A 21,603-nucleotide genomic window follows, 5' to 3' on the forward strand; every position below is an offset into this window, starting at 1 on the left:
CCTGCCTGGGCTGGCTTTGAACCACAAGCCTCAGATCTCAGCCTCCTCAGTTGCTAGGATGAAAGGTGTGAGCCACTGGTGACTGGCTATCTTGTCAGAGCTCATGAGGCTCTTTTTGAGTCATCATTTCCCAGTGTCACCATTAGTCCTAGCGACACTCTAGTGACAAGATCCAAGGTTTTTGGGGCTTGGCTGGGCTGAAGTGGGAAACGGCTCCTGCAGCTTTGAGAATGTTGGAGAGAATAGTAGGCTCCAGGAAATTACCAACTCACTCCTTAGCCAGGCAATGAATTACCATCCAACTGGCTAGACCATTCTTCTTGCCCTCCGTAAGACCCAGATGCCAGTGGCTCACACCTGTCATCCTAGCTACTCAGGAGGCTGAGATCTGAGGTTCCTGGTTCAAAGCCAGCCCGGGCAGGAAAATCCGTGAAACTCTTATCTCCAATAAACCGGAAGTAGCACTGTGGGGAAAAAAAAAAAGTTGCCAATCTGATCACTGTTTGAACAGTACAGACTAAAGGTGGTGTGCTCAATGATCTGTGTTGGGGTCAGATTTGCCTTTCCCACTCATTTCTGCCCCTGTGGCTGCTTATTAAGAGAGTCTAGGGTTCGGGTTCAAGGCTAGGTCTGACTGTACTTGGCAATCTACCTAGGACGACAGAGGGAGACCTGTATGAGCTAGAACCTTCGGCAGCGCCCCCCTCTCCCTCCTGCCCCCCTGCAACCAGGCAAACAATGCTAGAGAAACTCAATGGAAGAGGCTTACAGCCGTAACGTTCTGTTTAAGACTGATAACATGGGGGAAAAAAGTTTATATGTTTTAAGTACAAAAAGGACATAAAATTGTATGTACAGTAGAATAACAACTATGTAAACACGCCCCAAATCTATGCACAGAAATGTCTAGAGAAACATTTAACATCAACAGATTTAACATAATATGTGAGTCGCCCACAATTCTGTAATTCTCTCAAATTTTCCTTAGTAAGCAGTAATTATGATTACAACAGGGAATCATTTTTAAAAAAGAAAAAAAAATTAAAAGGAGGAAAAGAAAATACCCCACTGGAGAGCTGGGAGTGTTAGGTCACATGGTAGGGCACTTGCCTAGCAAGTGCCAAGGTCCTGGGTTCAATTCACACTACCCTAAAAAACAAAAGAAGAGGGTAAGGGAAGGGGAAAAACAAAAAAACCCACTGGAGTTGGGCATGATAGTGAATGCCTAGGATTGTACAATTGGAAAAGTGAGGCCAGCCTGAACCTACATTGTGAGACCTTGCCTATACACACACACACACACTTACTTGCACATGCGTGCACACACAGTACCCCACCACATACATAAAAGCAGTGGCTACCCACGCCTCACTTCTAGCTTGTCTCCCCAAGGCTAGCTCTGCAGTTTTCAGGGGGGCTTGTTGGTGGTGGCATGTTTTCTGAAGACATGGCACCTCAGATTTTGGACACAGAGGAAGTCAGATACGAATTGTTTTTTTCTTTCCTGATGCTGGGTAAAGTCAAGTCTTTTCTCTGAAAAGACTCAGAAGCGTTGATGCCCGCCCCTCCACACCGGGAGAGGTTCAAGTCTCCTACCGTGCGGGCACCACACCGTACCATGTAGCAGATTCTCGTCTGCTGTAACACAGGTGTCTGCCTCGTCTTTTCAGCGTGAATAACAAGTAAAAAAATAATTGCTTTTTTTTTTAAAAAAAAAGAAAAAAAAAGAAAAAAGTGCTAGTGATTCATAGCCTGTGATTGCTGCTCAACAGCAGCAGCCATGGCTGGATTGACTCCTGGCAGCTGTGTACCGCAGGGTGATGTATACACAACTTTGTTGGGCCTCAGTTTCTCCATGTGCAGGGGAATGCTAACCCCAGAAATGTTTGGGTGGGAACTTAAGTCACTGACTCTGCCGTAGCTCTCTGCCACCTGGGCCTTTTCTCAGAAGCAAGCAAGCAAGAGAGCACGAAAAGACCAACCAGCTAATGGGAGTAACCTATTCAATTGGCAAAGAAGCTTCGGACAAATGAAGAACACTGGTTCTAGCACCCTGTCCCCAAATGTGGCAAGCTAGGCACGGAAGCCATGCAGAAGTGACAGACACACACACACACACACAGGTGCAGACGGAGCATAACCAGGTGAGAAAGAGACTAATACTGTAGAGAGGGCCCCAAAGTGTGGGTTGAGGTACACACGGGGTCAACCCTTCACTTAGCTGCCAAGGGAAACAGCAAACACTAGAAGTTTTGCTTCATCGAGTCTCCCAAAGGGAAAAGAGGAGGGGGGAGGAAGGACTCATACTGGTGGCAAACACTTTAAGGGTGCAGGCCTCCCTCCTTGAGCTGGATTCCAAAACTATACACGAGAGAAGATAAGATGCCTGCACAAGTATATTTAAGTGGAGGTGCGCACGCTGTGCTAAAATACAAACAATGCAAAGGTCATATATAAAAAGGCTAAATAGAACATATAACACAGGCCTAGAGCCAGCTCGTTGGGGGGGGAGCTGGGAGATCGTTCTGGGGTGTCATCTGCAAACTATGTACACAGTTGGTGGTAGGCAGGGGAGGTGGCATCATTGTAAACAACACAGACTCGTTCCACAACACTGGCCCACCGGAGAGTGGGATGCACCGCAGGAACCAAGCTGGGCTCCTGCCCCGCCGCTTCTGTACAGAGCATGTGCAGGAGGCGCCCAAAAGGACGATGGGCTTAGATGGGTGATGGAGGACTGTCTAGCCCTTGGAACTCACCTGTCTGTCTGTCACTTGACCTACCCTACACCAGAGCCCCACACCCCCACAGATCTAACTTGCACCACACCATGCTTCCTTCGCTTCTCCTGTGCCTTCCTCAGACCCCAGACGCCCGTGAAGACTACTTCACTTCTGGAAATGTTTGGCACCTAAGAAACACGATGGCTGTGGAGTAATGCCACGAATACAAAAGGAGACCCCAGTAACAACACATGCAGGGTGAGGGCAAGGGCACAGAGCACCCCTGGCATCTCAAAACCACAACGGAGGCTTCCCATGCATTTATCAGGGGAGAGAAAGGATGTGCAGAACGGACCCCATCCCCGGCTCCTCGGCAGCAATTACATTCAAAGTTCCAGGCGCCCAACAGCCGGTGGCCTAGCCGTGAGTGTGCTCGGCCCGCAGGAGGAGCCGGAGGCGGTGCTGGCTGGAGAGGCCGCGTCCCAAGTCAGTCTTCAGCACCAGGGTCCATCTGGAGCAGCTCAGCACAGTCGCAGTTTTTGTGTCAGATACAGCACATCCGTGGGAAGGCATGGTGGAAAGATGGTTTCCGGCAGGGGCAGATGATCCCATCCAGGTCAGCTCAGTCCTCTCTGAGTTTTCCTGCCAGCACCCTCACAGTACACAAACAGCCAGGGGGCCTTGGGGTCAGTCATCAATGGTGGGCAACCAGAAGGCCTAGGGAGGAGATCATAAAGAAAAGCTCAAGCAACTAAGCCTCACCTCGCCGTGGGCTTCATTCTCCAACCCAGGGTGGTGGCATTCAACCCCCAATACTGGCAGAGTTATGGCTGGTGTCCCTCCCTCTTTTCCCATCCATCTGAGACCTACAGAGACAGAAAAGCTACCAAAGCAAACAACACCCTGAGTTCAAACCCCAGTTCCAATTCAGTGTAAAATAGGAACGGAAGACTTTAAGGTTGCAGTTGTTAAAAAGCCACTTCAGAGTACTTTATAAAGCAAAGAAGAAGCTGGGTGCGGGTGGCTCAATGCCGGTAGGGCAGGCTACTCAGGAAGTTAAGAGCTAAGGATCACGGTTCAAAGTCAGCACGAGCACGAAGTCTGGGAGGGGCTCTTAGCTCCACTGGAAAACCGAAGTGGTGCTGTGACTCAAAAGTGGAAGAGCACTAGCCTTAAGCAAAAAAGCTCAGAGACAGCATCCAAGACTTGAGTTCAAGCCCCATGACTGACCCCCCCCCCCAAACCAAACCAAACCAAACCAGGAGAAGCACCCTGTAGTCTCTTGGGAGATCAGGGGTAACCCTGTATATCACAGGCCAAGTAGAGATTCCTTTGACAAGGTGTAACGCAGGGAAGCCAGTAAAGAGTCATGAATGTGGCGCTTGGACCTATGTGCAATGCCACCTGCTAGGTTTGCTGAGGCACCCACTGAGGGGACCCAAGTGCACAAGACCCTGCTCACATACCATGTTGGAACAGGCGCTGGCAAAGGTCATGAACTTCGGGTTGAACTGCAAACAGGTAATGGGGCCTGTGTGTTTGCCATCCAATACAGCTACTTTTATGCCACTCTCTCCATTCCACACGTGGATCTTGCCATCTTCAGAACCTAAAGAGAATGATTGTGGACATGTATTACTTACTCAAAGACAGGAGAGACAGACACACAGGGATCAGGTCTAGAAAAAGATTGCCCATCAGCAGGAATGAGAGGCAGGAGAGTGAAGGGAGGACATTTTTGGAGTTGATATTTTTTTGGTTGGTTGTGGGGGTTGAACTGAGGGCCTGGGCACTGTTTCTGTACTCTTTGCTCAAGGTGAGCGCTCTACCACTTTGAGCCACAGCGCCACTTCTGGTTTTCTGGTGGTGTGTTAGAGGTAAGAGTTTCATGGACTCCTGCCTGGGCTGGCTTTGACAGCCTCCTGATTAGTTAGGATGACAGGGCTTAAGAATTGATCTTGAGGGGGCTGGGAAGGTGGCTCAGTGGTAGAGTGCTTGCCTTGCATGCAGGAGGCCCTGGGTTCGATTCCTCAGCACCACATAAGCAAAAAGAAAAAAAAAAGCCAGAAGTGGCGCTGTGGCTCAAGTGGTAGAGTGCTAGCCTTGAGCTGAAGAGCTGAGGGACAGCGCCCAGGCCCAGAGTTCAGGCCCCAAGACCGGACCCCCCCCCCCAAAAAAAAAGAATTGATCTTGACTCTGATTATTTGTCCTGGGACAAGTAAGTAATTGCTTCAGTCTCCATCTCTCTCTCTCTCTCTAAGACAGGGTCTCATTATTTAGCCGAGGCCAGCCCCACACTTTATCCATTTTTGTCTCTCAAAGTGCTGGGATTATAGGAGAAGCCTTACAGGTCATCTCCCATCCAACTACTTTTCCAAGCCACAAAAGGGCTTACCAGTGCCACAGCCAACTGAAGGTGGAGTCACACCAACAAGTTAGTAATGCTAACAAGGCAGTGCTTTTTACTTTTTTTTTTGTTGGTTGTGGGGCTTGAACTCTGGGCCTGGGCGCTGTCCCTCAGCTCTTCAGCTCAAGGCTAGCGCTCTACCACTTGAGCCATAGAACCAGTTCCTTTTATTTTTTAAATTCAGATTTTTTTTATTGGGCTCTATGATGGAAAGCATGAAGTTCAGTTCCAATGCTAGAATTGTTGGGAACTTCTACAAACGGCCAGGAACTGGACAGTGCAAGGCAGTGCTTTTAGAGATGAATTCTAATATTTGCCCAGGCAAGACCCAAGTTATTATGAGTTTTTTGTTTGTTTTTTTTGTCAGCTGTGGGGCTTGAACTCTGAGCCTGGGTACCGTCCCTGAAATCTCCAGCTCAAGGTGAGCGCTCTACCGCTTGAGCCACAGTGCCACTTCAAGTTTTCTAGTGGTTTGTTGGAGTCTCACAGACTTTCCTGCACAGGTTTGAACCATGATCCTCAGATCTCAGCCTCCTGAGTAGCTAGGATTACAGGCATGAGCCACCAGTGCCCAGCTCCAGTTAATATCAGTTCTGCATCATGGATCATTAAAGCTGCTCACCGATCATGATGAACTGGGAGTCCGGAGTAAACGAAGCCTCCAGCGTGACAGCTTTGCTGTTGGCATAACCCTAAAACGAAACAAGAGTTCTCTGGTTGTTACAGGGCACTAATAAAGACAACGGCTTAGGAACTCCAATCCAGTACACACATCATCTTTCTTTGACACAAAAGCCCCTCTGTTCCTGAGATGTTGTGAATATGGCTGTCACCATTTATATTCTACTCCTAACTCCATATTCAAAGGGGCAAGAAAAAGACTATTAGGATTAATTTCTAAAGGAAATAAGCTCACGTGCAGGAAGAAAAGGCAAACCTATGTCCTAAGTAAGTGACGGTTGACGGTTGCTCTTTCCCCATCCAGCTAATCACCCCATCCTCAGTGCAGAAGGACCAGCTATACTCAAGGCCAGGTGCTCACCCCAAACGTGTGCATCACCACACCCTTGAACGCATCGATGAGGCGAATGAAGCTGCCATTGGTGGAGATGAGTATGAGTTTGCCATCATTGCTGAATTTAAGCCCTGTCCATTCACAAGTCCGATCATACTGCATCTTAAAGGTCGCAAACGGTCCCTGCAAATGATAAAAGACAGCAGTCCCCATCCCCCGACCAAGACACATGAATAATAAGAGATGCCAAAGAACTATTGCTAGAGCGCAAGCATTATTTTATCCCTTTAGATGCCTTCTTGAGGGAGAAAGCAAAGGATGAAACACTGCACTGCCATTCTCTAGTATCTACCACATACTACTATCTCTACTGGGGGCGGGGGAGGGGGGAGGCTCTTAAATACCCACCCACACTTAAAATGACCATGATAGCTCAAATTCAGTTACCTTATCAAAAGAACGAAGATCATAAAGTTTGACCATTTCAGAGTTGACACCGGCAGCAAAAATTAACCCTTCTGGATCGAAAGAACAAACTGGCTTGCCCTGTAGATGCATGAGACCCTAGAGAAAGGAAGGAAGAAGTGAATGAATGCAGCGTTCACCACTGCACAACGAAAAACAACAAAGTGATATGAACTGCTACCCAGCCTACCCACAGAACAGAAATAGCAAACAAAAAGAGATTATCTGCAACTAAGGAAATAGGACAAGGAGATCTGTTGTGGGCACTATTTCTTAAAGGGAAGGGTACAGGTAGTATGATAGAGGGGGTGAAATTGACTGCAATACAAGGTAAACTTGTGGAGATGTAGCAATGTAATCCTCATGATATAATTATATATGAAGCAATATAAAAAAAATCCATGGGGTGGGTCATGGGGGAGGGGAGACTCACTAATGAATTCACTGTATAACCTACAAAATTAACAACAGGGAGGAAATGGGTAGGTTGGCAGGGATGGGTAAGAATGTTGAAAGGGGCGATACTGATGATCAAGATGCGTTGCATTCATAAACTGCTTTGTTGAATGGCAATTCCCTATACAACTACTTAAAGAAAAAACTCACTAGATGAGGCTAAAAAAAAAACAAAACAAAACAACCAAACAAACACCACATGGCTGATTTCTGATCAACTCTTAATAGCACCAAATCCCCTGAGACTGGTAGGGAGAACTCAAAGGTGCGACCCTGTACCACTTGATAAAATGCAATCTACACTGGATTGGGGTATCTCTTTACTAACTGGGAGCCTACCAAGAAGAGAAGGCTATGTTAAGAGAACTCTGGGATCCCAGAATAGAAGCACCGCTTCCTCCTTTCCTCCAGAGGGCAAATAAATAATGTCTTCCACAGAAAATGCTTAGAAAGTACAACTATGAGGTAGTATTACCTGGCAGTTAGGAGACCGGAGATCCCAGAGTCGGATGGTCTTATCAAGAGACCCAGATATGAAAGTGTCATCCACAGGTGACATGGACAAGGCCACCACCCTGCAATGCAGCAAGATAAACAGGAGGTGAAGTAAAATGTGAGCAAAAACTAGAGGTGAACTCTAAGCCAACTCTGCCGTATCTACATACACTTGTTCTCCCCAAACTGCCTTCTAGGGAACATGCACCACCATATCTAGGATAATCAAGGGCAACTTAGAAACCTTAGTATAAAAAAAAATCTATGAGCCGGGTACCAGTGGCTCATGTCTGTCATCCTAGCTACTCAGGAGGCTGAGATCTGAGGATCGCGGTTCAAAGCCAGCCCAGGCAGGAAAGGCCATGAGACTATCTCTAATAAACCACTAGAAAACCAGAAGTGGCGCTGTGGCTCAAGAGCTAAAGTGCAGGGACAGCGCCCAAGCCCAAAGTTCAAGCCCAGTGACTGAAAAAAAAAAGTGGAAGCTGTGGCTCAAGTGGTAGAGAACTCGCCTTGAGCTGAAGAGCTATGGGACAGCGCCCAGGCCCAGAGCTCAGGCCCCATAACCAGCAAATATCTATGGGGGACTGGGAAGGTGGCTTAGTGGTACCAATGCTTGCCTAGCATGAAGCCCTGGGTTCAATTCCTCAGTTCCACATACACAGAAAAGACCAGAAGTGGCACTGTGGCTCAGTGGTAGAGCACTAACCTTGAGCAAAAGCAGTTCAGGGACAGTGCTCAGGCCCTGAGTTCAAGCCCCAGGACTGGCAATAAGAAAAAAAAAAAACAAAAAAACAAAAACCACCTTTTTAGTTCTTTATGGGCTGGGAAGGTGGCTCAGTGGTAGAGTGCTTGCCTAGCATGCATGAGGCCCTGGGTTCGATTCCTCACTACCACATACACAGAAAAGGCCAGAAGTGGCACTTGGCTCAAGTGGTAGAGTGCGAGCCTTGAGCAAAAGCAGCTCAGGGACAGTGCCCAGGCCCTGAGTTCAAGCCCCAGGACTGGAAAAAAAAAAAAAAAAAAAAAAAGGAATGAAGTACTGAATCATGTGACAATATGGATGAGCCTTGGAAACATACTAAGTAACAGAAAAGGATACATAATATTCAATTCCATTTATACAAATATTTAGAATAGACACATCTATAGAGACAAAAAGTAAATTAGCTAGGGGAGGGAGAGGGCACTGCCAGTGGGAAAAGGGTTTTTCTTTGGGGAATGAACATATTATGAAATTGTTTTGGTTTTTTTTTGTCAGTTGTGGGGCTTGAACTCTGGGCCTAAGCGCTATCCCTGTGCTCTTCAGCTCAAGGCTAGTGCTGTACCACTTGAGCTACAGCATCACTTCTGGTTTTCTGATTGTTTATTGGAGATTAAGAGTTCCACGGACTTTCCTGCCTGGGCTGGCTTTGAACTGCGATCCTCAGATCTCGGCCTCTGGAGTAGCTAGGATTATAGGCGAGCCACTGGCACCAGGTTTGGAATTGGTTTTGAAGGGTGTGAACTGATGAATTAGTCAAAGAAATAAATGAGAGACAAAGGAAAAATCCCCTTCAAAGTAAAGATTCCTAGCCCAAAGATCAGAAGATTCGAACAGCCTCAGGGAAGAACAGAAACGCTCAAGACCAAAGGGGCATACTTTCACTGACTCCTGACTTCTCAGCAGCCACAATGCCTTTGAAAAAATGATTGCAGGCCTAAATTTCTGTGCAAGGTTAATTTAACATTTAAACTTATCATTCAGAAACATTTTCTGAGCTACCATGGTGGTTTAAGCCTATATTCCTGGCTATTTGGGAGGTAGAATTCTGGGGTCAGGAAATATTGTGATTTGATCAATCTGGGTAATTAAAGTTCATCAGAGTCCATTTTGACAAATGGCTGGGTATGGTTGCACTTGCCTGTCACCCAGTAACTCTGGAAGGTACAAGTAGATTATGGTCTAAGTAGTCTCAGACATAAACTGAGAACCTACCCCATAAAAAATAACCATCTCCGGCTGGGAAGGTGGCTCAGTGGTACAGTGCTTGCCGTGCATGCATGAGGCCCTGGGTTCGATTCCTCAGCACCACATAAGCAGAGTAACCCGGAAGTGGCTCTGTGGCTCAAGTAGTAGAGCTCTAGCCTTGAGTTGAAGAGCTGAGGGACAGTGCCCAAGCCCAGAGTTCAGGCCCCATGATGGACAAAAAAACAAACAAGAAACAAAAACAAACAAACAAACAACAAAAACCCCCAACCAACCAAACAAACATCTCCCAACAGACTAGCTGACTGGCTAAAATAGTAAGTAGAATGCCTGTTTAGCAAGAGGGAGGCTGTGGAATGACTTCAAGATGTCCAAACCCTGGTGCTATAATTAACATACCTAGAAGAAACACTCCTAAGCTGGAGGCTCAAGGGGCTTTAGGTCTTGGAGGGGAATGAGTGAGTAACTATGTCAGGGTCTTCCTTGGTTGATACAAAACATGAGGTTGAAAAAATATTCAAGGATGGCTTGGAGAAAGCTTCTTGAAGTAGTGTCAGGGTAGAAAGGAGGAGAAGGAAAGGTTTAGAAGGGTAGATTCTTGCTTATTTGGGGATAAGGGAATACTATTATTACCTAAAATGTTAGTCAAGTTAAAGTGTGTATTAAAAAAAAATTTTTTTTTGGTGCTAGTCCAAGAGCCTGAACTCAGGGTCTGGGTGCTGTCTCAGAGTTTTATGCAAGGCTAGTGCTCTATCACTTGGACCACAGCTCTACTTTTGGCTTTTTTTTTTTTTTTTTTTGGGGGGGGTGTTGTTAGCTAATTAGAGGTAAGTCTCATGGGCTTTCATGCCTGAGCTGGCTTTGAACCATGATCCTCAGATCACAACCTCCTGAGTAGCTAGGATTACAGGCATGAACAATCTGTGCCTAGCCTTATTCATATCTTAACAGAGATGTGAGTTATCTCTGAAGTCCTGTCCCTACTTCCACAATGTCAGTAAATTAAGAGTTGACAGTTATGAAGGATTAATAAGACAGAGACAAAGGCCAAACAAATAGCAGCAAGAAAGTAGCTTGAGTTCATTAATAAAGTCTCTCCTCTTCTATTTTACATTAACTCAAAAGGATAAAGTAATTTCACATTTAGGCTTACCTTTTGCTATGTCCTGGAAAGTATCTGATATATTTGTTGTCATGTAAGGACAAGTAACGTATGGTATCTGTAAGAAGACAAATAAAACCGGATGATAATGGACTATTTAAATAGAATTTGCATCTTCATTTTGAAAAGGCAAGGTGGAGAACCAAGCAAAGTATTGGTGAGTAACAGTCCTCCTAGGTGAAATGGGGTATGTGGACTCATAGAACTTAAAAACAGACAGCCCATAGGGCATTCACATTACTGGTTAGGGGGTCAAAGGATGTATCTCAGGGGTGGTTCATGAATTGTCTGGTTCATGAATTACGATTCCAATGTAATTTGCTCTGAAAATATACCTTGGCCAGGAAAAACAATCCAATATTTTAGAGACTTGGATCACTAAAAGGGTCCACAGAACAAACAACAAACCTTACAGAAAAACATCAGAGGGCTGGGGATGTGGCTTAGTAGTAGAGGGCATGCATGAAGCCCTGGGTTCCATTCTTAAGTACTACATAGACAGAAAAAGCCAAAGGGGCGCTGTGGCTCAAGTGGTAGAGTGCTAGCCTTGAGTTGAAGAGCTGAGGGACAGCGCCCAGGCCCAGAGTTCAAGTCCCACAACTGACAAGATTCTGATCCTGACAGGTGCCACTGGCTCATTCCTATAATTCTAGCTACTCAGGAAGCTGAGATCTGAGTACTGTTTCAGTTCATAGCCAACCTGAGCAGATAAAGTTCATGAGACCCTTAACTCCAATTCGCCACTAAAAAGCTGGAAGCCGAGCTGTGGCTGAAATGGTAGCGCACCAGCCTTGAGAGAAAAATCTAAGAGAAAAGCTCAGGTTCTGAGTTCAAGACCCACTACTGGCACAAAACAAATACCGGTGATGAGGGAATGAAGTACCATGAAGAACAGAACTGGAGGGCTGGGGATGTAGAGGAAAAAGTATAGAAAAAAACATTATGAAGTGGTTCGTTGAGGTGTGTTCCAGTCAGAGGGTCAGGGACCTAGGAGGGGACGAGGGTCATTCCTGTTCTGTAACTAACATCTACAAGTCTCTCAAGCGACAGGCACAAAGTATGTGTGGATAATCTGGTACTGGAGAACGACTCACCTGCCCTAAGAAGGAAAGACTTCCTCCCATTACCTGTATTCCCAGGGATGAGCAGGGCTTCACCGTCCTCTCTGCCCCGCTTGGTAGCTGGCGCACTGTTCCTGGCAAGGCAGTGGCCTGTACAGTTATCTCCTGTACCGGGTGGTATTATAGACCCTCAAACTGTACAAACTACTACCTCAGCCTGGAATCAGGCAAAAGGAAACGGAGCAGTGGAAGAACTCTTCAGGATGCACTTGAGATGCAGCAAAGCTGCAAGGGCCACGCGTGTGCCACCATGTGCCTCACCGTGTACCACATTTCAGAATCCTCATTTTATTGCTCAGAAAAGCAGCCCAATAGAAGACATATACCAGTCATTTAGATGAGCATATACATGTCTGTCCTTACCACCCTGATGTTTTATAATCTTGTCCAGATACATTAACCACACTGCTTCCTTCTGAAATACATGCTTAATTAGAAATGATACACTTTAACTAAAACTCAAGTACAGTATAGGTAGAAAAGTCTTATTGAAAGAGAAAAGTGCTAGGTGCAGTGGCTCATGCCTGTAATCCCAACTACCCATGAGGCAGATAACAAAAGGATCACAGTTCACAGCACAGTCTGGACAAAAAAAAAAAAAGAGATCCCATATGAATGAATAAGCCTGGCATGGTGAATGCACCTATGTTTCCTATGTGGGAGGCCTTAAGTTGGAGGATCACAGTCAGAGGCTGGCTAAATGCAAAAAGTGTAAGGCCAACCAGGCACTGGTGTCTTACGCCTGTAATCCTAGCTACTCAGGAGGCTGAGATCTGAGGATCTTGGTTCAAAAGCCAGCCTGGGCAGGAAAGTCCATGAGACTCTTATCTCCAATTAACCACCAGAAAACTGGAAGTGATGCTGTGGCTCAAGTGTAGAGTGCTTGCCTTGAGCTGAAGAACTGAGGGACAGCGCTCAGGCCCAGCGTTCAAGCCCCATGACCGACAAAAACAACAACAACAAAAAAAACCCACCCAAAAAACAGTAGGGCCCTACCTGAAAAATATCCAAAGCAAGAAACAGGAACATGGCTCAAGTGTTAATAGTGCCTGCCTATCAAGCATGAGGTCCTGAGTTCAAAATGCCAGTACTGGAAAAAACAAACAAACCCCCTAACCTATACTTAGATGGGATGCAAAGAAAACAGCAGTAACTTTTGATAAATGACATTAGAAATAGCCTGCTATAAAAAAGTGAAACAATAAGCCAGCAAGTCTAAAAAAAAATCCAAAATATGTGAAATAAGTTAAGTGTTACAGCTCAATTATCAAGAGAATATGCTAACTTAGAAGGCTTTAACCCAGGGGGAAAAGCAGGCAAAAAGACACTATTTATTACAGAAAGAAACACATTTTTAACTTTCATTTACCACTTGGGCGGCTTCTCCACTTCAGGCTTTTTTTTTGGGTGGCTGGAGAGAAGAGATTCATGAATTTTCCTTGGCTGGCTTTGAACTGCGATCCTTAGATCTCAGCTTCCCAAGTATAAAGGATTACAGGCACGAGTTACCAGTACCTAGTAGGGTTTCTCTTCTTTATTTTGTAAGTAGTCCTGGCTAGCCTAGACCTCCTGATATTCCTCAGGCTCTGGAATGGCAGAGTAATTTGGATCAAATACACATTATTTTGAATGGGGAGGTCCAAGAGCTTACCACTTACTGTGTCTAGTATTCTTCCCTTCTATTTGTAAAAATATTCTTTCAAGTTTCAAAAGCAAAAATCAAGTATAGCTTCTTCCTCCCTCCCCACTGTGAACTGAGATTTTTTTCCACACATAGTTTTGAGCCTTTGAAAAGTACTAGTGGCTGGCTTCCAGCATTCCTTCAGGTTTAACAATGTTAATTTCCACATCATAGGAAAATATTTAAAGTAACTATAACTGAAACAGAAGTAGTTACAAAGATCCCGTGAACAATTTGAGAAACCACAATTCAGAACTATTTAACAATGACCATAAGCTAAAGAGTGTCTTGCTTACCATCTATTTTGTTAGAGCTGTAAACAACCGTGTTTGCTGCATGCGTGTATCTGATGAGGTCTACGCCATATTTCTTACTGTACAGGGTTCTCTTTGGTCTGATAAGACAGAAAAAAAAATCACAATCATTCACAAAACTCTGAGATGTCACATAAAAACAACAGCACTTGAATAATGTGGCAGTAGTGATGATTCTTGGTATCCTAACATTTGAAAGATACCGAACTTATTCTAAAAGAAATTCAATCAATGGGCTGGGAATGTGGCTTAGTGGTAGAGTGCTTGCCTAGCATGTATGAAGCCCTGGGTTTGACTTCTCAGTACCACATAGACAGAAGAAGCCAAAAATGGTACTGTAGCTCAAGTGGTAGAGTGCTAGCCTTGAGCAAAAGCTCAGGCCCCGAGTCAAGCCCCAGGACTGCCCCCCCCAAAAAGAAAATTCAATCAACCAAGGGGTGTGGTAACCCGTATATCCTAACTACTCAGGAGGCTGAAGTAGGAGGATTGCTTAAGTCCAGGAGGTAAGCGTCAGCCTGTATAACACCTGGAAACTATTTTTAAAAGGAAACACCAACAATCAGGTATAACCACCATCTAAAGAATAAAAAAATTTGGGCTGGGAATGTGGCTTAGTGATAGAGTGCTTGCCTAGCATGTATGAAGCCCTGGGTTCCATTCCTCAGTACTACAGAAAGAGAAAAAGCCAGAAGTGGCAAAACCCAAGGCCAAGGTTACGGAGAAGTAAAATGCCAGGGGTTGATTTAGTTTCTACTATAATGTTCATTCAGTTTCTACTGTAATGTTCAAAAATAAGCTTCAAGGAAAGGAAACTGTCTATTTGAGAATAAAATTGTATGTGGCAATATGTAACAACACATGTCATAGCTTATGAAGAGGAATATGAAAATACCTCAAGCACAGTCATTTTTCTTAAGGCATTACTGTAGAAAGCTCTTTCTTTGGGGAAGGCCATTATCTGTCATAACTTAAACCAATTAGAAATAGCTTGCCTTCTTAAAAGAATCTGACCGTGCAGGTCCATAACACTAGCTGAGCCCTTTTAGAAGGTAACATGTAACTCTCCATGACAAAACTAGAAAACGGTTCTTTATTTTTACTTTTAGTGTAAAACTACACATTTCCAACCCACTCGTGAAATGTCCCTGAATGATTTTTCTCTACAGAACTTTGAAGATCAAGATCAAAGAAATCTAAGGAAAAAAAAAAAAAAAACTGATCAAGAAGCTACTCTGGAGGCTAAAATCTGAGGACCACAGTTCCAAGCCAGGCTGAGCAGACAAATCTTGTGACTCTACAACTAACCATCAAAATGTTGGAAGTGGCTGGGTACTGATACTTAATGCTTGTAATCTTAGCTACTCAGGATGCTGAGATCAGAAGGATCACGGTTCAAAGCCAGCCAGGGTGGGAATGTCCGTGAGACTCTTATCTCCAACAAACCACCAGAAAACCAAAAGTAGCACTGTGGCTCAGGTGGTAAAGAGCTTGCCTTGAGCTGAAGAGCTCAGGGACAGTGCCCAGGCCCAAAGTTCAAACCCCACTACTGACAAAACAAAACAAAACGTTGGAAGCGGAGGTGTGGATCAAGTGGCCAAGTACCAGCTTTGAGCAAAACAAAAAACTAAGTAAGAGTGTGAGGCCCAAGCTCTACTCCCACCACCAAAACAAAACAAAACAAACACCCAAGTAGGGGAGCAGGGCAATATACACCTGCAATCTTAGCACTCTAAGGTTGAAGTAGGAGGATCTTGAGTTCAAGGCCAGTATGGGCGATGTAAGGAGCTCCTGTCCCAAAAAGCACAAACAAAGCAAATCCCAAACTGGATCTTAGTGCCAGTCCAACTCTCCATATGCAGAAAGTAATAAAACAAGAAAGAAGCCGGGCGCTGGTGGCTCACGCCTGTAATCCTAGCTACTCAGGAGGCTGAGATCTGAGGATCGCGGTTCAAAGCCAGCCCGGGCAGGAGAGACCGTGAGACTCCTATCTCCAATAAACCACCAGAAAACCGGAAGTGGCGCTGTAGCTCAAGTGGTAGAGCGCTCGCTTTGAGCTGAAGAGCTGAGGGACAGCACCCAGGCCCAGAGTTCAAGCCCCACAACCAACAACAAAAAAAAAAAAAAAAAAAAAAAAAAAAAATAAAGAAAGACTTTAACCTCTAAACAAAACAAACACTAACCTAAGATTTGCTCCTTGTATCTATGCAGGCACCAGTGGCTCACACCTGTCAATCATAGCTATCTATTCAGGAGGCTGAGATCTGAGGATATCAGTTCAAAGCCAGCCCGGGCAGAAATGTCTATGAGACCCCAATCTCCAATTACCAAAATGCTGGAAGTAGATCTGGCTCAAATGGTAGAACACTAGTCTTTTTTTTTTCTTTTTGCCAGTCCTAGGGTTTGAATTCAGCCTAGACACTGTTCCCTGAACTTCTTTTGCTCAAGGCTAGCACTCTACCACTTGAGCCACAATGCCATGTCCGGCTTTTTCTGTGTGTTACTGAGGAATCGAACCCAGGGCTTCATGCCTGCTAGACAAGCACTCTACCACTAGGCCACATTCCCAGCCCCTAGAGCACTAGTCTTTGAGAGTACAAAAGCACAGAGACAATGCCCAGGTTGTGAGTTCAAGCTAAAGACAGACACAAAAGAAAAAAGAAAAAAGAAATCCATTACCTAGTTTCACTTTTTAGTCTGAAACTTTTTTTTTTGGTCAGTCATGGGGCTTGAACTCTGGGCTTGGGAGCTGTCCTTGAGCTTTTCAGCTCAAGACGAGAGCTCTACCACTTAAGCCAAGTGCCCCTTCCAGTATTCTGGGATTTCATTGGAGGTAAGAATCTTATGGACTTTCTTGTCTGGGCTGGCTTTGAACTGCAATCCTCAGATCTCAGCCTCCAGAGTAGCTAGGGTACAGGCCTGAACCACCAGCACCTGCCTCAGAAAACAAGATCTTAATGTATTATATCTAATGTCAAAGGGATTTACAAAGTCTATAAACAATAGCTTTTCAGGTATCGTTATGTGTTCCTTCTCAAGCTATCTGGGCTAATGTCATCGTACCACTTAAACTATGCCTTCAGCCTTGCTTTTTGTGGGTTATTTTATTGGAGATGGAGGCTAGTAAACTTTTCTACCTGGGTTGGTCTTGAAGCCTAACCCTCCTGAGCTCAGCTTCCTGAGTAACTAGGATTACAGGTGTAAAGCCACAGGTGCTCAATTAAAACTAACCATTTCATTTTCCTCCCCAATCCTAACATTAGTATCAGTTAATAAATGTATTTTGCCTTCCAAGGAAATATTTTCTTCTAACACTGTTTGTTCCAGACAAGTGGTATAAAAGTTTTTTGTTCATCGTTATCTGGTAAGAATTTTTTTAGGCCTAAAAAAATTATTTTTTGGGCTGGAGGCTTAGTAGAATACCAGCCTAGCAGAATCCAAGTTCTTTTTTTTTCCAAAGGAGTTCTTTGAAACACCAACACTTTATCTGCAATTCCGTAAAACTGCTACAGGTATGAATAAACTATTACTTGGATACTTCACCATTGTCTCTATTACCTTTTCAGACAGAAATTATGCCACCACAGAGATAAGCCCTTTAGAAATGTTAACCTCCCGTGGCTAGGATGTAGCTCAGTGGCAAAGTGTTTGCTTAGCAAGTGCAACATCCTGAGTTCGATATCCAGTCCTCCTCACCCCCTCCCCCAAAAAGACACGCACACACACACGCACGCACGCGCGCGCACACGCGCACACACACACACACACACACTACAGTTAGATATACTACCCCTAACCTCTAGACCCTTCAAATAAAGATGTGATTTCTACCCTCAGGTTTTGGGGAAGGTTCTATTCCATGCATGAACTCTACACATCGCAAACACACCAGCTTCAAATTACTTCTGGCTCCAAAACTCCACAATCACACAACCCTACCCCAGCTTCATTTTGCATCACTTACTCCCTCTTTCATTCCAAACAGATCCAAGAAGACAGACATGGACAGAAACCCATCTACTAAAGAAACTACACTGCCTCAACTAACCATCTGTCCAGCTAATGCTTCCCTCTCTCCCCCAGGGCCACCAAAGCCTCACTTCCTCATACCACCGCGGGCAGAGACACAGCCAGTGACATAATACTTTCTCATAGCCTCAGTGGGGAAACAACTGGGGAGGCTATCATAGCTCAGTCCAAAGCAGTGTTACTTAGGACCATCAAATCCACAAATGAATACAAAAGTTCCAAAGGGGAGTTAAAAAAAAATCCGTTAAAAAAAAAAAAAAGGCAAAAGGAGGGTTGGGAAGGTGGCTCAGTGGTAGAGCGCTTGCCTTGCATGTATGAGGCCCTGGGTTCAATTCCTCAGGACCACATAAGCAAAAAGAAAAAAGCCGGAAGTGGCGCTGTGGCTCCAGTGGTAGAGCGCTCACCTTGAGCTGAAGAGCTGAGGGACAGCGCCCAGGCAGAGTTCGGGCCCTAAGACTGACCAAAAAAAAAGGTAAAAGAAACATAGAAAAAGTAGAGAAAAATCCAAGAACACAAAAAGATGTGGAATAAAGCTATAAAATGAAGTATCCACTAAATACATCAAACACCCTCTCCTTGGGAAAACTGGTTGAAGGGAAGTAAAATTTAAACTAGTTTTCTGCTCCAAAGCAAAGCTACCATTTGCTAGGCATCTGGTGGTTCATGCCTGTAATCCTAGCTACTCAGAAGGCTGAGATAGGAGGATCATGGTTCAAAGCCAGCCTGGGCAAGGAAAGTCCTGGAGACTCTTATCTCCAATAAACCACCAGAAGAAAAACAGAAGTGGCGCTGTGGCTCAAGCCCCTTGCTTCACCATTTACCTGAAGCAAGCTCATAGTGGTGAGGGCAGCCTGACAAGACCCCCAAATGTATGGGAAAGACCAATTGCCCAGTTTATAAGATACTGCAAAGTAATAGGGGTGTAAGTGGTTCTACAAGTGCACACAACTTTCACGATCAGATTCAGAAATTCTGAGGATTTCTGGTAAATCACATAAGCTGCTGGTAGTTATTATTATTATTTTTTTGGTCCAGTCGTGGGGCCTGAACTCTGGGCCTGGGCACTGTCCCTCAGCTCTTCAGCTCAGGCTAGTGCTCTACCACTTGAGCCACAGTACCACTTCTGGCTTTTTTCTTTTTGCTTATGTGGTGCTGAGGAATCGAACCCAGGGCCTCATGCATGCAAGGCAAGCGCTCTACCACTGAGCCACCTTCCCAAGCCCGTTGGTAGTATTTTTGAGACAAGGTCTTTAAAACTTATCCTCTTGCCTCTGCCTCAAGATTAGAGGCATGGATCACCATGCTTGGTTAAACTCATTAAAGGGGAACCCCCCCAAGTGTACATCCCCTATGATGTATTTTCTTTTAAAGTGAGCTCACACTCAGGTCAGAGGGAAAGTCAAGTCTGCTTGCATTGGGCAAGGGAAAGTTTAGGAATGTTTATTTAAAAGTTCACTGTAGAGGTTGGGAATGTGGCTTGGTGGTAGGATACTTGCCTAGCATGCATGAAGCCCTGCATGATTCCTCAATACCATATAAACAGAAAAAGCCAAAAGTAGCACTGTGGCTCAAGTGGTTGAGTGCTTGCCTTGAGCAAAAGAAGCTAAGGACAGTATCGAGGCCCTCAGTTCAAGATACAGGACTGGAAAAAAAAATTCACTATAGGGGCTGGGAAGCTGGCTTAGTGGTAGAGTGCTTGCCTAGTATGCATGAAGCCCTAGGTTTGATTCCTAAGTACCACATACACAGAAAAAGCTAGAAATGGCTAGCCTTGAGCAACAGAATCCCCAGACCCTTAGTTCAAGCTCCAGGACTGGAAAAAAAAGAAAAAAGTTCACTACAGCCAGGTGCTTGGAGGCTGAGATTTGAACATGGAGCTTCCAAAGCCAACCTGCATAAGAAAGTCTGTGAAGATTCTCACGTCCAATTAATGACCAAAAAGCTAGATAGAAGTGGAGGTGTGGCTCAAGTGGTGGAGTACAAGCTTCGTGCAAAATAGCGTTGGGACAGAGCCCAGAGTTCAAGCCTCAGGACCCACACCCACACCCACGCCACACACACACACGCTACACACAGTTCGCAATCAACGTTAAGCGTCCAGTCTCAAGAAAATATTGAACCGGTAATTAAAGGCCAAGGAGTGAGGATGGAGGGGGAGCTCACAGGGTCTCAAGGACTACAGAGTGACAGCTAAGGATCACATCCCGCGCTGGCGCGAGGAGCAGAAAAAGCAAAATAAGGCAGCTCGGGGAAGCTGAGGGGCAGTGGGACGGGCGGGCGAGGTGCCAGGTCTCAATCGAGGTCACCGCAGGAGAGAGAGGAGGTGGGGGGGGGGGGAAGGGAGGGAGACAGAGAGAAACCAACGCGGTGGCGCGGGGCAGGAGAACAGCCTCTTCCAGTTCTGCGTGGAACTCGGGGAGGCGATCTGTGACCCCCTGACAAGCTTAAAGGAGCGGCAGGAAGAAGAAAAAGAAAAAAGCCAGAGAGGCTTGGGAGACCCCCGATGTGAAGTGTGTGTGTGTGTGTGTGTGTGTGTGTGTGTGTGTGTAGTGTGCAAACCGACAGGGCCTTCTAAAGGTCAAGGTCAAGGTGGGGCTGGGCCAGCATTGGCAGAAGTGCCCTGAAGGGGGTGGGGTGGGACTGGGGGGGGTGGTGTGGAAATCCAAGCCCAACAAAAACCTGGTCTGTCACCGGGCTGACGACCGTCATTATTTTAAAAAGCAACCCCCTCCCCCAAAAAAGGGGGGTGGGTGGGTGGGGTGTTCCCTCCAGATTTGTCTGCAAGGGAAAAGGCGGGGGGGGGGGGATGATCAAGTGCAAATATACATAAATAAATACACCGACTCACACACGTATCTATGTATGTGTGTGTGTGTGTCTATGTGTATGTGTGTATGTGTGTGTGTCTATATGTGTGTGTGTGTGTGTGTAGGCCGTGGCGGGAGTCTGGAGAGCGCGGGAAGCTGAGGCTGGGGGGGGGCCGGGAGAGGGGGGGGAGGATGAGGAATCCCAGGGCTTAGGCTATCGTGGGGGGAGGGCGGAGGGGGGGGGGGAGTCGACAGAGAGAGATTGGGAGGGAGGAGGGGGGTAGGAGAAAAAAAAGGGCGGGGGGAAGAAGGATTCTTGGGAACTCCCCCCCACCCCCCACTCCTGGGGGCCCTCCCCCACCCCGGCCCCAGCCCCCCCCACCCCTGCCCCCCCCACCCCGGCCCCAGCCCCAGCCCCCCCCCTCCTCCCCCAGGCCGCAGCACTCACTTGCCCTCCTGGCAGTCGTACAGCACGATGGAGTCGTCGTCGCTGCTGGAGATGACGGTCTCGCCGTTGGGGCTGAAGTCGAAGCAGTTGATCTTGTCCGAGTTCTCGCGGAACACCTTGGCGACGCGGAAGCTCCGCAGCACGCTGTCGGTCAGCTTCATGGCGGCGGCGGCGGCGGCGGCGCGAAGCCCGGGCGGGGCGCGGCCCAGCGGCGCGGAAGCGGGCGGGCCCCGACGGACGGACGCACGGACGGACGCACGGACGCGCGGGCGGGCGCCACCAGCCCCCACGCGCGCGCCCCGCCACCCCCCTCCCCGCCTCCCGCCGCCGGCCGTTAGCAGCGCCGCCCCGAGATGGCGACCGTTATCAGTCGGGCCTCCGGCGCCCTCTTTCTTCCTCCCTCCTTTTCCCTTCTTCGCTCCGCCAGGCGAGATCTCCTCCGTCCGGGGACGGGGAGGGGTGGGTGGGTGGGTGGGGGAGGACGGTCCCGGTCGTCCGCCGCCTCAGAACCGCC

The 21,603-nt window shown here is 46.6% G+C and overlaps 1 protein-coding gene across 1 annotated transcript; it reads right to left on the minus strand.

Annotated features, from left to right (window-relative positions):
• Window positions 1-853: 853 nt before the first annotated feature.
• LOC138815965 (WD repeat-containing protein 82) lies at window positions 854-21,327 on the minus strand. Its single transcript, XM_070005385.1, has 9 exons — window positions 21,090-21,327; window positions 13,791-13,888; window positions 10,684-10,750; window positions 7,542-7,641; window positions 6,593-6,709; window positions 6,173-6,328; window positions 5,753-5,822; window positions 4,190-4,332; window positions 854-3,440 (listed from the first exon to the last, which is right to left on the minus strand). The coding sequence occupies exons 1-9, from the start codon at window positions 21,248-21,250 to the stop codon at window positions 3,411-3,413; spliced, it is 942 nt and encodes a 313-aa protein (XP_069861486.1). The 5' UTR covers window positions 21,251-21,327; the 3' UTR covers window positions 854-3,410.
• Between the last annotated feature and the right edge of the window lie 276 nt (window positions 21,328-21,603).

The sequence above is a fragment of the Dipodomys merriami genome, unplaced genomic scaffold, assembly GCF_024711535.1.
Source record: "Dipodomys merriami isolate MVZ:Mamm:240054 unplaced genomic scaffold, mDipMer1.0.p SCAF_68, whole genome shotgun sequence".
NCBI lineage: Eukaryota > Metazoa > Chordata > Mammalia > Rodentia > Heteromyidae > Dipodomys > Dipodomys merriami.